This window comes from Centroberyx gerrardi, chromosome 1 (genome assembly GCF_048128805.1).
Source record: "Centroberyx gerrardi isolate f3 chromosome 1, fCenGer3.hap1.cur.20231027, whole genome shotgun sequence".
NCBI lineage: Eukaryota > Metazoa > Chordata > Actinopteri > Beryciformes > Berycidae > Centroberyx > Centroberyx gerrardi.
Window position 1 is genome coordinate 31,512,094 of NC_135997.1, and position 14,346 is coordinate 31,526,439.

Here is a 14,346-nt window from a genome sequence, read left to right on the forward strand (position 1 = left end):
TGTGAACCACTGCTCTCTAGGCAGGTCTGGCCATGGGCAGCCACAGAAAAGTCAGTTGTGTGTGTGTGTGTGTGTGTGTGTGTGTGTGTGAGTGTGTGTCTGCTGTAGGTGGCCGGCAACAGGGAATGGAGGCTCTAGTAGGCTCATTAGCCAAGATTTTGGACAGGCTTTTTCCACTATGGCTTTCAGTCTGAGATGACCTCCCCTTATTTCTCACACACTGCCTTTCTTCTCGCTCTCTCTTTCACATATCTTTATCTCTTCTCCCCTCTCTCAATCCCTCCATTATAGAAACCCACCCCCACCCCCCGTGCACCGCCCCCCCTCCGTCTCTGACAGGCTGTCCACAGCTCTTCTCCTCTGCTTGCTGCTCCGTTTCCCTGGGAGTGCATTGGCAGAGTCTGCAATTAGGATCCAGTGCTGTGACAGGAGGGGGAAGGAGAGGAGAGACGATGCCAGCCACAAGGCTGAAGTAGGATCTTTCTACACTGCATCAGATATACTGGAGATCAAGTAGCTGGAAACAGAGGGAAAGGGATGGAGGGAAGGAGTGCCGGGTGCTAAGAAGCTAACTATAGTATATGCTCACCATGTATTTTTGGATTTCAGCGCATCAATAAGGCATACAAATAAGCTCGTTCTTATTTACTCACACTTTCAATGTTCTGAATGAGTTTAGATGTTCAAGGTTTGTTTTGTTTCATGAAAAATGCATACTCCGTGAGAGGAGAACAGACCGACCCCAGACTTGGCAAATACAACAACATTGCAATGTCTAAACTCACAAACCGGCACGGTCGAGTTGTGTGTCAAAGTATTTCCGAGGCATTAGCATAACATTTTCTCTACAAATCACTGCAAAGTTTATTTCCATCTATCACGTCGGGGAAGGGAGAGAGACTGAGTGGCATAGATGTATGTCTTAATGAGGCAGTTTGCACACCGAGTCACCCTGCGCTGCGTTGATAATGTCTGTACAATTAGTTGTTGAGGACAGCTGTAATGGGTGTCATCGGAGAGCGCAACACTGCAACAGGGGGCAGTTTATAGCTTCGGCGCGATTTAGCAAACGCAGATCACTCGCTGTACAATGAGGCGGAGGGAAGACAAAGAGCTCTCTCTGGCCCATTAATACCCTCACACACATGCTCCACAGGCCAGGCCATTAAACCAACACTGGGACCAACACCCTAATGGCTCCCCACCATCAATCCCAGTTCCCTGCGAGCATCTGCTTCCAATGAGAAACGGCGGCAGTCCGCTCTTACTGTACCGTGTCATCCCAGCCTTTTAAGTGCGAGGATTGCTTTGCTATTCATCTCATCAAACGGAGGAAGTTGCAGCCCTGACCTCCCAGCTTTATAAAGGGTTTGAAGACAGAGCCGGTGACACAGGGCTTAGATTAATGGGCCAGATACTGGAGAAGGGAGTTGCATGATGTCTGAGTGTGTTCGGGTTTCTAAAGCAAGACAGGCAGGCCGGGCCAGGCCGGCTCCATCCATCACTGACTGTAGGAGTCTGGAGGTTGTGGTTTACCCCCAGTTCACCTCCGAGGAGGACGGAGAGATCGGGGAGGGGTAAACAGCTGTATCCCACTCCAGGCGAAAGAAAAAACCTAGGGGTGCACCGATAGTGGGAATACCGATACTGGGAGCAGATTCCAGACTAAAAACAGAGAGGCAAAGAGACTTCTGCTTTCTTCCATACAAACAAGGCTCCCAAAGTGGCCCTGATATAAAAACCCATGACTTTTCTGTGACTTTCCATAACTATGTCAGAGTGCATCCATGACCTAAACATTTGTGTCCTTCCTGGTTTGTTATTATTGTTTTTCTACAGGGGTGAACAGTCTGGTTTCCACTACAGTGAGAAAAACCACCGCTAATGCGATGAATGTGTAAAACAAGTTGTAAAACACATTCTGCTATATTCCTATAAAGCGACCCATTTGTAAGATTCCCTGATGCTCCCTGACTTCCCCAGAGAATTGATCAAATTCCCTGTCTGGAATAAACCTCTAAACTCCATGACCACTGGGAACCCTGCATAGAAGGACGCTTGATCTCTCTAATGGTTAGAAATGAGTTATATCTCAATCATTTTTGTGCAATGACCCTTCACTAATAGTCTAAGTTTAGTTCAGCAAAACTAATGGGCTGGGGCAAGATATTGGCAGTGGGTTTATTGTTTAAAATCGGTATCGGCGCTGAAAGAGGTATTGGTGCTTTTCCTACTCAGAAGTCCAATGTAACTCCACACCCTAATGCGTGCCAGCTCCTCTCTTTCCTCTAGATTCAGAACAAAGGAGATGTATTGGGCATGACCACAGCTGTGAGGGGAAATGACAGGGCTGTAGCGCCATCTACTGACTGCACTACATTGGGAAACACACACACACACACACACACACACACACACACACACACACACACACACAGATTTACCTCTGTTTGTTCTGAGGCAAGGCCTTGGTGTCCACGGCAAACATCTTGGACACAAAGACAATGACCGGCGCGTTTTCCCCACTTGAGCACTGGAGGAAAGCTGGAAAACACCCAAGACAAGGAAAAGCTTCAAACACACATCTGCAAGGGAGCCAGACAAAAAAAGCCAAAGTCATCATAAAAAAAGGAGGTCATGTCCACATGCTGTTTTGCTGCTTCCAAAATGCATTAAGGCAATGAAATGCTTTAACCAAACATGGTATTTGTCTGAGATGACACACACACACACACACACACTTTTTGACACATTTATAGAGCATAGCGGACATTCATTTCGATCCCACTTTATTTCCACATTAGAGATAAACAGACAGAAATTCTCTTGCATACTTCCAGTCCTCCACACATGTCAAAACAACTAATGAGATATCAAATCCCGGATGCTGGAACTCATCAGATCTTCCCCATGCAGTTGGGTCAAAAAGAGCGATCTTGGCCCCGTTCGCCGCCCAGACATCTGATGTCATATGGAGGAAGGGTGGAGAAAGGGGGCGAGAGAGGCCTGCCAACATCTCTCTCTCTCTCTCTCTATCTCTCTCTCTCTCTCTCTCTCTCTCTCGCTCTCAAGCTTTCTCTATCAGCTGCCAAGGCTATCCTGGCTGACTCACCGACTGGCTAACTAGACACAGCAGACTGGGGAAGCAGGTTTCATAAATGACCGGGTTGGAAGGAAATGTAAATGCCTTCATAAAAGCTGAACAAGACAAGAGGGCTGCACTGTGTGGATATGCGATACGGTGCGTCCAAGAGAAATAGATCAAACAACACTTCCCTCCTCGTCTGAAGACCTGAATCTCTGGTCCCACGCAATCGCTGATGTGAGAGACTTGGATAGATTAGAGCAGTTGGTGGGGAAGTTTTGATCTTCGTCTAATCAGAAGATTAGGGACTACATCAAGGATGAGAGGGATGGATGATGTAAATGCAGTGAGAGTTTGAACGATGGCCTTAGTTTCTGCAGTGTGTGCAGATTTTCTGCTTCTGTGGTGTCTGTGTGTATTCGTATGCGAGTCGGACCGATACGGGTTTTTGAAAGCCTATAAAGATATCAATTTTTTGGGATTGAAGCTGTTGACAGCCGGTGATACATTTAGATTTGACCATTTTCATGCCACAAAAAAACAAAAAAAATAAATTATTCAGTGTTTCCCCAGAATTGTGTTCTTGTCAGGGTGGAAAGGCCTCTGAAACAACATTTAGACCATCATGGTCTTCCCATAGACAACCAGCGTAGTATTGATCAATTCTACAATAAATATGTAATCAATCAAACTGCATCATATCCATCATATCAGAGGTGGACGGCACTGACTGGACCAGATCTGATTTTTAATAAATGGACAATATCGGCTCAATATATCAGCAACCAAACACATCAATGCCCTAGTGTGCAGGTGTGATTATGTGCGAGTATGTCTGACCGTGTGTGTGTGTGTGTGTTACCTCTCTTCAGCTCCTGCGTCTGTTCAGGCAGCGAGTCGAATCGTCGCGCTCCGACACTCATCAGCTTCTCCACCCTCTCTGCTGCCATGTCTAACGGACTGGGAAGCTTCTCACACACCATCGCTGCAGTCGGGGTTAAGGGAAAATAGAAACCATACACACAAGCACCCCCATAAAAAGCTACGGTAAGGGAACCAAACCAACATAGACACACGCAAAGAGTAAGGATATGTAGGTAGTAGTAGTATGAGTAGTGGTAGTAATATTAGTAGCAATAGTACTAGTAGCAGTAGTACTACTAGTAGTAGCTGTAATAGCTGCTGCATTTTGAACAAGCTGGAGTGGTTAAAGACACGTCTGGTTGATGCCAGAGTAAAGACACAGAGACATAAAGGATACAGAGGACAGCCTGGGAGACAGGCAGCCACTGGCTGCAGATGGCAGAGAGCAGGACTTTGGGGTCAGAGTGGCGCAGGTCCCTGGCCATCACCTTCACCCCGAGCGACGTCACCATCTTCTCCACCTTCTCCTTGTCTCTGCTCACAACAACAGGATAAACCACGTTACAGAGCGTTCATATTGTAGTGTTAGACAGCAGAAGCAGCTTTACCATTTCAGCTAGTTTGGAAATATCATGACCATAATGTGTTCTTGTGGCATAAAAATCCAAGACCAGGCACTCATGTGGGTTTGAAAGTTAAGCCTTTAATTGCAGACAGAGGGCAAAGACATTAAAAAACACCTACACGGATCGACCTATGCCTTCATCAGGGTGCTCACCCGCCCTCTCCAATTAAAGTCCTTTTAACTTTCTAACCCACATGAGTGCCTGGACCTTTTTATGCCACAAAAACATATTTGTGGTCACAATATTTCCTGTCTTTCTTTCTGTATTTCTTCAAGTACAATTCCTGGCCTCCATGAGCACCTGTGGTTGTTTGGGGAAACCTGAAGCGCTCCTAGTATCTTTCCTCAGCTATTTTGCACTGTATTTTCCACATTTTCCAACATTAACACTGACATGTGTGTGTTTGTGTGATTGATCAATGGAACATCCCATCACCCACCTCCTAGTGACAACAGCATCATATAAACTCCAAATGTTATCCAGCACAAGCTGCACAAACAGGGGCTTCTTCCCTCTGACCTGCAGCAGAGGGAGAGACCGAAGACAGCAGATCAGGAGAAATACAATCAAAAAGTAAGGAAAGAGAGACAAGCAATTTTAGAAATAACCATGCACAGTTAGTGAGTGCTTTTATTCAGCTTTATATGGGTAGCTTGGATTTCATTGAAGCCAAATCAATACACCCCTTTTTGTGTCAAGTTATTCTATAATCTCTATGCCATGCAGAGGCATAATAGGCTTTACATTTACATTTTACATTTTAGGCATTTAGCTGATGCTCTTATCCAGAGCGACTTATAATGAGTGCATCAGTAATATAAGCTTCAATTCCTTCTAGGATTCAACCAGTATCGGTTTCTGAAGGCCAATACGGGACCAATATTTTTATAGTGAACCTGCCGATAGTCGATTTCTGCCAATATTTAATATTTAATGCCAAAAACTTTTAAGTCTTCAGTATTTCCTCCCATTCTCAGCAGGATGCGGGGAAAGTATTGAAAGTTTATCCCAGGTATTCTGGGATAAATTACTACCTGTAAATTTACAAATTTAAAAAAAACAATATCTATCTATAATATATATCAATAATCCTAATTCCTAGATCACCAACATTACAAGCAAACAAAATGAAGGAGGTCAAAGGTCAGGGCCTAAGTGCTTTGACAATATTCCCATGACCACAGAAATATCATGTAAGAGCGAGTGCCAGGAAAAGAAATAGAACAAGAGCTAGGGAGGGAGATGGAAGGGGTTTTTTTTTTTTACTTTCTTGTACCAACTCCCTGCCACACACACACACACACACACACACACACACACACACAGTTCAGAGGGTCAACCTATTCGGCCCATTCCCGTCCAGTGAGCATGCGGCTGTGTAAAAAGCCTCTCCATTCCACCGATGACCCCGAATGTCAGTGAATGTGCGACAGGGTTTAAATAAGAGGTCGACCTCCCCGGCCCTCTGCACAGTGGCCCATTGTTGCCACCTCCGCTCGCCGCTGACAGCCACAGTGCCGGCTAGACAGAAATACACTAAAACCTTTATCGTTCGCTTTCTATGAGATGAGCAGCGGCTGAAGGTTAGCCGGCGTGAGCGTATCGACGAGTCCGGCCTGACAAACAGACAGCGCCTTTGGAGGGAGCACGGATCATTGATCACTCGGGCCATCAATCGCATAATCGATCCACTTGAGAGCGATCGCACGTGACAGCCGGCATGATTGGACGTGTATCGCTGGTTATTGGACACCGTGGGTTATCCAATAATGGACGGAGGAAGGGATGAGAAAATGCCCTCTCTCGGATTTAGTAACACTTGCTTCAAAAAGTCTCTCCATTAGCAGCCGACCCATCGTTAGCGGTACCATCCGGGCTGCTGTTCAGGGTCGCGGTAGTGCTATTGAACTGAGTGGGCAGCAGTCAGATCGTGTGCAGGCAGGACTGGAGAGGCTAAAGCAGAGTCCATTAGCATCTCACAGACCTAAACTCTGCATTCATTTTAGTTATAAATGGCACACGGGCAGGAGGGGACAGGGAGTGATCATTACAGGCAGAACTCCTGCACTGTGTGGAAAAAATAGACGGATCTCTAGAGAGAGAGAGAGAGAAAGAGACAGAGACAGATGTATAGAGAGAAAGGAATAGAGAAAGAGAGAAGAAACAAAGATTAGGGTTAGACTGATATATCAGTTTGCCGATGTTACGAGCCAATGTTGGCCTTTGATTAAATATCAAATATCAGCTAGTCAGTGTCATCCACCTTCAATATGATGAAGGTTCCTCCCTGACCACAGTTAGACAATATTTTTATTTTTGTATCAGATGGCTGAGAAATCCTGCCTTGAGGAGCTGCTAATCCACCTAAAGGAATTTCATTAGTCCAGGTTTCAGTGAAGAGTTTTAGTGTCCCATGATGGTCTAAATGCTGTTTCAGAGGCTTTTCCACCTTGACAAGAATACAATTCTGGGGGAAATACTGAATACTTGTCATTTTATGGAATATTTTGGCATGAAAATGTTCAAATTTAAAGATACTAAATATCGGCAGTTTCAGTCCGAAAGTATCGGCCTTGGCCTTCAAATACCCATATCAGTGCGATCCTAACAAAGATAATGAAACAAGCAGACAGACAACGTACACACATGGAGACGGCTGAGCCACTGGATCACCAGTAAACTAAGAGTGACAGACGGCCACCGGTGCCTTGTTACCAATTTGTCTGGGCCTTGTTGCTCCCATTTCTGCTTCTGAGACAGTAGTCAGAGGACAGAGGAGAGTCCAAGGAAACAGCAATACTGACTGCCTACTCACTGACTGACTGACAACTGACTGGGGAGATCTGCTTCGGCTGGTCAGATAGCATCGACCTCAGACCCAACGGACTGAGACTGACTTGGGGAGTAACCACGCGGTTGCTATTGATCTGGAATGGCAGGCAGGTGATAACAGCAATCAGTGTTTTCCCATAGATAGACTTACAGCAGTGCAACATCACAGAGGCCCAGGAGAAACAGAGTCACCCTAACTGAGGCTATAAAATAATGAGAGCGCTAGTTGCATGTGTGCATGTTATTCCTGCAAAGTCGAGGCTAGCAAATAAAGGAAATCTTAAAACTGCCTACAAAAGAGACATTGGTCATGTAAACATTTTAATCTAATTACTCCAGTTGCTTCCTTTCAGGTCAGAATTTGGACTAACACTGAAATTCAGATGTGTTGGATTATTTAGAGTTTGTTGATACATGTCTGCCCTAATTTGAATAAGCCTGTCCATCTGAGCTTTAACAGCTTTCAACTTGTTCACATGGAACTGCTTGCAGCTACTTTCTCTGTTTGCGTCCAGTTTTCACACCTCCCGAGTCCCGGCATCAGATAAGGTGGGAAAGTTCCATGGGCGCAACAAAATACACCATGGAAACAAAATGTGACAGGAGGGAAATGACTGAGACTGCTTGCAGCCTTTCAGGGGAGGAGCCAATTGATGTACTCATGCAATAGCTCTAGACAGGAACATTGAATAGTTTGTATTTAAAAAGTGTTCGATCCAAGAATTGTTGGTGACCTCAGGCCTGTAGTCAATGGACCCGTCTCTCAGGTCACCTCCTGAAGATATTTGGGACTCAGAGTATCTGGGGTGGAACAGAAGATAATACTCCTACTTTATCATGCCTTAATACAGAGCATCATCAGGTATGGCATCACCGCTTTGTTTGGCAATCTGACGGTCCAGTTAAAATCTAAGATCATCCGGCTTGTCCAGACAGCTATGAAGATCACCAACAACACCCCACCCCAGTCTGTCAACAGTCTGTCATCACTGGCTCAAAAAATGTCTTGATCATGATACCTCTCACATCGTCCACTCAGAATACCACTACAACCCTGGGGGAAGTGTAGAAGGTCCCTCAGTGCAGACTGAATCGATAGACCCTCAATTGTACCAGTATCAATCAAGACTCTTAATGGCAACAAGTGAGTGCCCTAGGACTGTGCCAAGACAACATGGGCAAGTGCAATATGTTGGCCACTGTGTATGGACCATGTTGGGTATGTTAAATGTTGTCAATTATGTGAAGTGCACTTAATGTTAAACATACCATGTTGTTTTTACCATGCTGATGTGCAGCAGTGCGGTGTCTAAGACAAATCCTCCCCACCCACCGGGGACAATAAAATGTATCTTATCTTATCTTATTGGAATTACTCTCTGAATCAACGTAAGGCCGATCATTCAATTACAGTGTGTATGCTCTTGAGTGTCCTTGCTGCCAGAGAAAACATGAGCTTTTGAAATGAGAGAAGAAGCCAAACAAGGCCAAATCGGAGTCAGTATTTGTGATCAGAGAGCCATGTTATTTAATGAGTTGCAGCCTTGGGGTGCTCATCAAATCCAAGAATGCTAAGTCAATACTTGTGTCCTTGTTGGAGAACGATCCTCCCAAGTCGTCTTGAAGAGAATGAACTTCTCAAGAAAGCAAGAGCAGAGAAGCTTCCTTTCAGTTTGAGATGGGCTTTGTGCTTGAGGTCACGTGATCAATTAAGATGTACTTAAGAGGTGTTTCAACCGCCTCTATAGAGAAAGAGCCATAGTTATCCTTAGTTACATTACCTGAGCTCCCTTCATGATCTTCTTAGCTTTTGCATTGAGGTAGAAATCTCCCCACAGGGTTTTGAGCAGCACCTCTGCTCTAATGCCCATCCTCTGGCTGTAGATGTGGGCAAACTGCTGGATGCTACAAAACACACAGAATGAAAGTCTTAGCGCCTCATTAAAATAGTCTGCCTCTTTAGGATTTCTTCAGCAGCATATTTTTTTGTGCAGACTCACTGACAACAGAAAAGCATTGATCTCTATTGCTGACGATGCCACAGTGTTTGGGCTTTTTTTTTTTTAAGTGGGCCTATTAACAGCTTTGAGCAAAATAGAGCTTTTGTAAATGCTGAGGGATTTGAAAAAGGATCTGGGTAAACATGGTTTTGTAGCTGTTTGGATCTCGGCTTCCTCCTCCTTTCCCACAGACGGTAAATGAGAGTCTTCAGTTCAGCGGCGGAGGAGACTTGGCTGTCTCCGCTGGGACTTAATTGGTTTATTTATAGCAAGGAGTGATCACAAGGACACAGCTACTCTCAGAACTAGGTCTTCATGTCCTCATCATATGCCATCATATACGTAACTAGCTATATCTCAACAGGCTGAACCAGTTTAGCATGGAGACTTTATGTCACTGTGTTACTGCATGACAAGGTGGACTAGATACAAGTTGTACAGTGACTGGTAATGTGGGCAACAACAATTACAGAGAGTTGAGTAAGTAAAACATTACAGAAAAATGTTTTACTTTACAAGCTGGACACCAGGATTTGGGCTTTTAAAGTTTGGCAACAAACAGGTAGGAGCTTGCTCTGGTCCCTGAAGCTTCATGCTTGTAGAGGGTCATCTTGTGCTAGAAGTATTAAATCTAAGTTGACAGCCCCATCTAGTGGACATTTGAAAAACTCCTCTAAAGGGGGAATCAAGGCAAGATCCTCCTTTCAATAAAACATAGGCAGACTGCTGGAGTACCGAGAGTTTTCCCAGCGGGTCGGTTGGCCCGTGGGCCGGTGGTGAGCTAGACAAAAACAATACAACAAGATAAAAAAAAAAGTCCTTGGCTGTTTGGGTAGTCAGTAGACTGGCTGGCTGGCTGGCTCCATAGTACAACCTGACTTTGGTACATTCTACCTTTCATACGCTGAGCTGACAGTGACAGACTGGTTGTGTTGTATATTTATGACAAACGAGTCTACTCTTAAAGCTCGACTGGGCAATTCCGCACATTGGTGGCCCCAAATGGCAATGAGGCAAGCGCTTGAATTAGTTGTTTTACCCATTTTCTGTTTTGTTCTAGTTGTCATTTACCTCATATGTAAAATGCCAAATTCATTTTAAAGATTCTTTTAAGAAATAGCTTACATCTCCAGTAACATGTTGTTCTACATGTGAGTATCTGTGGATTGGTTGTGGTAAGCAGGGTCATTTTTTACATTTCTATATTTTTCATATCTCCGTCTACTTATGACTCCATCCCTAACCAATTTGTTCCCAATTGCTCCTCGTCTTCCCTGCAGGTTGTCAAGGCCCTCAGTACTCAGTGTTCCTCTTGGGTGTGAGTGGATAACACAATGCTATCCACCAAACACCACACCACAATGTCCCTCATGGGATCATTTTGCTTCTTTAGATTACTCTAGTCTCAGACTTTTCTCCTGGGAAAAATGTCAAAGCAATACAACAAAGTGAAACAGTGTGGGAAGCTGGCAGCAAGCAGCATTAGGACGCGTTCACATGTTAGAGCTACAATGATTGGTTTAGTCTTTCATCTCAAGAATGACAGATAACATCACTGTCTTACCAATGAACGTTGGGATAGTTACTCAAGAAATCTACCACTACTTGTTACTGGAAAAAGTAATAACATTACTGTAACACATTATTGAGTTATACATTACCACCCAACACTGTTTCACCAGATTTGTGATAGTGACATAGGGACGCATCATGGGCTTTCATATTTCCAGTTGTTACACCAGTGACAAAACAATTAGGAAACAGACAGAAGAGCAAAAACAAAGTTGCCTTGGAAGACAGCAGCCATACCTGAATCCCCATCCGTCTATGGCACTGGCAAACACCACATTGCCTTGGTCAGGAGAGAAGTAGAGGTGGGAGTCGTCCGTCTCCTCCAGCCCGGCGCTCCAGTCATAAACCTGATCTCCCCCCAAGGCCTCGCTCTCTTTCTCCTCCCTCTTCTCTTTCTCCTCCTTCTCCTCCTTCTCTTTCTCCGCTCGCTCCTCCAGCACTTTGGATGTGAACAGTGTTCCTGTTACTGCATTCACCTACAAGGACGAACATTTTGAAAGCACACAGACACCGAGTTACAGTCTACACACCTTTTCAGGTTTCCCTCGGATCTCCTCAGTTGAGTGTTATTGAGGACCAATAGTAAAATATATTTTTTGTTGCCTGTGATAGACTCAGATGTGAATGTAGGATGAGTGCTGCGCCCCTCACCTGTTCCAGGATCTTCTGTAGGTGGGTGTAAGCCTCCTGAGAGGTGAGCTTCAGCTCCACGATGAGTCTGTCCATCTTATTGATAACCAGAACAGGCCTGATGTTCTCCAGCCACGCCTGACGCAGCACAGCCTGGGTCTACATACAGGAAACACACGCAGACATATGAGCAAATAAACAAACAGACAGAAGATTTTTCATCTTGACAAAGCAGCATCCCAAATTAAAAATAAGGTATACAATTTAATCTGCTGGGGTCTAAACATGATCTTCTCTGTCCCATTAAAAGTAAAAGGGCAAATTAATTCCATTGTATTAGAGTTCAATTAATATAGGTTTTGAAGGCCAATAGTGATACCTATATTTATGGACTGAAGCCGCTGATGGCCAATATTTTGTGCTCAATATCTTTAAATCTAACCATTTCTATGCCATAAAGCATACAAAAATTACAAATTATTCTGTTTTTCCCCCCAGAATTGTATTCTTGTCAGGGTGGAAAAGCCTCTGAAACAGCATTCAGACCATTGTGGGGCACTAAAACTCTCCACTGAAATCCAGACTAATGAAATATGAAAGATGTCTCTTCCTGACAGACCAGCAGGTTACAGAATGAGACAGCAAGTCAACAGTGATATTAACCTGCGGACAGACTCCCTCCACAGCATCGACGATGACGATGGCTCCGTCACACAGCCGGACGGCCGTGGAAACCTCAGAGGAGAAGTCGACGTGACCGGGAGAGTCAATCAGATTTAATAAGTACTCCGTCTCTCCTGAGGTGACAAGAAGTGTACAAATACTGTCAAACAGCAGGAAATAGAAAGTGAAATTAATGTACGGTTGGAAGGCAAAGAGCCATTATTCAATAGTCTATACCAATTGTAAAATACATTATTTGCCTCTTCAAAACTTTGTAGCTGCAGAACACTACATAGATCGGAGCCTCTCACACTGCCCATAATCAGTCAGAATAGAGCAACCCATCAACCAAGTCACACACTGTACTGAATGCAACAAGTTCAACTTCTCTAGGGGTTGTCAGAAGGCATTCTGGGAAATAGGAAATCACTAACTGAAGTAGAAGTAGATGAGGCAGGCTGAGGGAAAGTGAGTACATCAAAAAAGTAAATTACAACATTCATCACAAAATAACTCCTGGGACATATTGACCATCACAGACTGATGACAACAGTGTACGAGGATCCGAGGGTGGAGTTTTAACCAAGGTGGCCTTACCAAGTGCATAGTGCAGAGAGATCGCACTGGACTTCATGGTGATTCCTCTGATCTGCTCATCCTCCCTGCTGTCCAGATACCTCAGCTGGGAGATAAAAACAACATTTACAGGCATAAATAATGGCAAAACAAAGCAACATTTGGAATCCTGCACAACCCACGTGTTAGGATATAGTAAACTACCTGGCATAAAAGTAACAGTTAATAATGAATGGCATTAAAGAAACTTACCTTCCCAGCTAGGCGACTTGATATGATACCATTGCTTGCCACTAAGCAGTCAGCCAGAGTAGTTTTGCCTGTAAAGATGTAGGCGCCGGTTCTAGATCATTTCATTACTTTACAGTTTCTTATGTGTCAACATCAGACTGAATGAAACTATACAACTAGCAAAATTCTAAAAACTTATGAGATTTATTTGGACAACAAATCTACAACTCTATATATTAATACAGGAGAAATGCCTTCATAATGTCAGGTTGAAGCCCTTTTACGTTGTTCTATGCTGTCTTGTATGGAGAGACCATCAAGCCAAATTGCAAACTTCAAATCTGTCAATTTAATATGCCTTTGCTTATTGGCGTATACACATACTTCACAAATCATGACTTAACACCTTTTCTGAATCATTAGGTTCCACTGGCAATTTCGGCTTATATCACCCACCAAGCAGCACTTATGTCAATAAAATTTCAACTTGTCGACAGATTTTAAAATTGAATTTGGCTTGACATGCTCTCTACACGAGAGAACACAGTAGAAACGTTCAGCGAGTCAACTCACCATGGTCAACATGTGCCAGAATGCAAAGGTTTCTAATGTTAGCAGGGTTTCTCTGCAGTGCGATGATCTTGTCCAGGCTTGTGTGCCCCATGCTAAATACCTGCAATGAAAGTCATACAACTGATAGCGTAACTTTATTTAAATAAACACCTGAACGTTAGTAAATGGCAACTGACAATACAGTACAGTACAATACAGACTGACAGTGACCCTCTTTGGCTTGTTTACTAGTTAGTTAGCTTGATAGTTAGCAGTACACTATAGCTGAACAATACGGCATTAACAGATAGTGGTTTGAAGGACATGAAATTTGACAGTACGTCCGATAATGAGGCAAGAGGAGACAATGACACCGGCTTGTCTGTGAATTTTGACAGGTGAACTTTAGCTAATAGGGTGGGTAGCCGGGCTAGTCAAAAGCTCTCTATAGAAAGAAGAATAACGAATAACCTGGCTCCTTGCTCCGTTAAGACTTCCACACAGCCCCGCTGTCGTGTACTACGCCGCTTTATGGAGTTAAATACCAGAATATTGTCAGAATAAACACATATTTTACAGACATGTGGACTAACTCAACTCACGTTGTTTTCCCGGAAGTTGTAATGCCACGTTAGCCACGCCCACTGCTACGCACTTATGCTGCATTCAGGGCCCATAGAAAAGACCAAGTTCGGTTCAGCTTTCAAATGGTAAT

At 44.1% G+C, this 14,346-nt stretch overlaps 1 protein-coding gene across 3 annotated transcripts in view; it reads right to left on the minus strand.

Moving 5' to 3' along the window:
* The window catches only part of efl1 (elongation factor like GTPase 1), a 348,687-nt gene that overhangs the window by 69,590 nt on the left and 264,751 nt on the right, over nt 1-14,346 (minus strand). Inside the window, exons 1-12 of one of the 3 annotated variants that reach the window (XM_071920850.2) lie at nt 14,234-14,248; nt 13,653-13,752; nt 13,101-13,168; nt 12,870-12,954; nt 12,273-12,406; nt 11,631-11,768; nt 11,217-11,455; nt 9,189-9,312; nt 5,015-5,094; nt 4,347-4,483; nt 3,948-4,070; nt 2,445-2,544 (exon numbers count right to left, since the gene is read on the minus strand). In XM_071920850.2, the coding sequence (XP_071776951.2) occupies nt 2,445-2,544; nt 3,948-4,070; nt 4,347-4,483; nt 5,015-5,094; nt 9,189-9,312; nt 11,217-11,455; nt 11,631-11,768; nt 12,273-12,406; nt 12,870-12,954; nt 13,101-13,168; nt 13,653-13,743 (1,319 nt within the window). In that variant the 5' untranslated portion in view covers nt 13,744-13,752; nt 14,234-14,248. Of the gene's footprint in view, nt 1-2,444; nt 2,545-3,947; nt 4,071-4,346; nt 4,484-5,014; nt 5,095-9,188; nt 9,313-11,216; nt 11,456-11,630; nt 11,769-12,272; nt 12,407-12,869; nt 12,955-13,100; nt 13,169-13,652; nt 13,753-14,102; nt 14,249-14,346 lie in introns of those variants that run through there. The other 2 variants (XM_078285062.1, XM_078285063.1) reach the window with 2 other exon arrangements.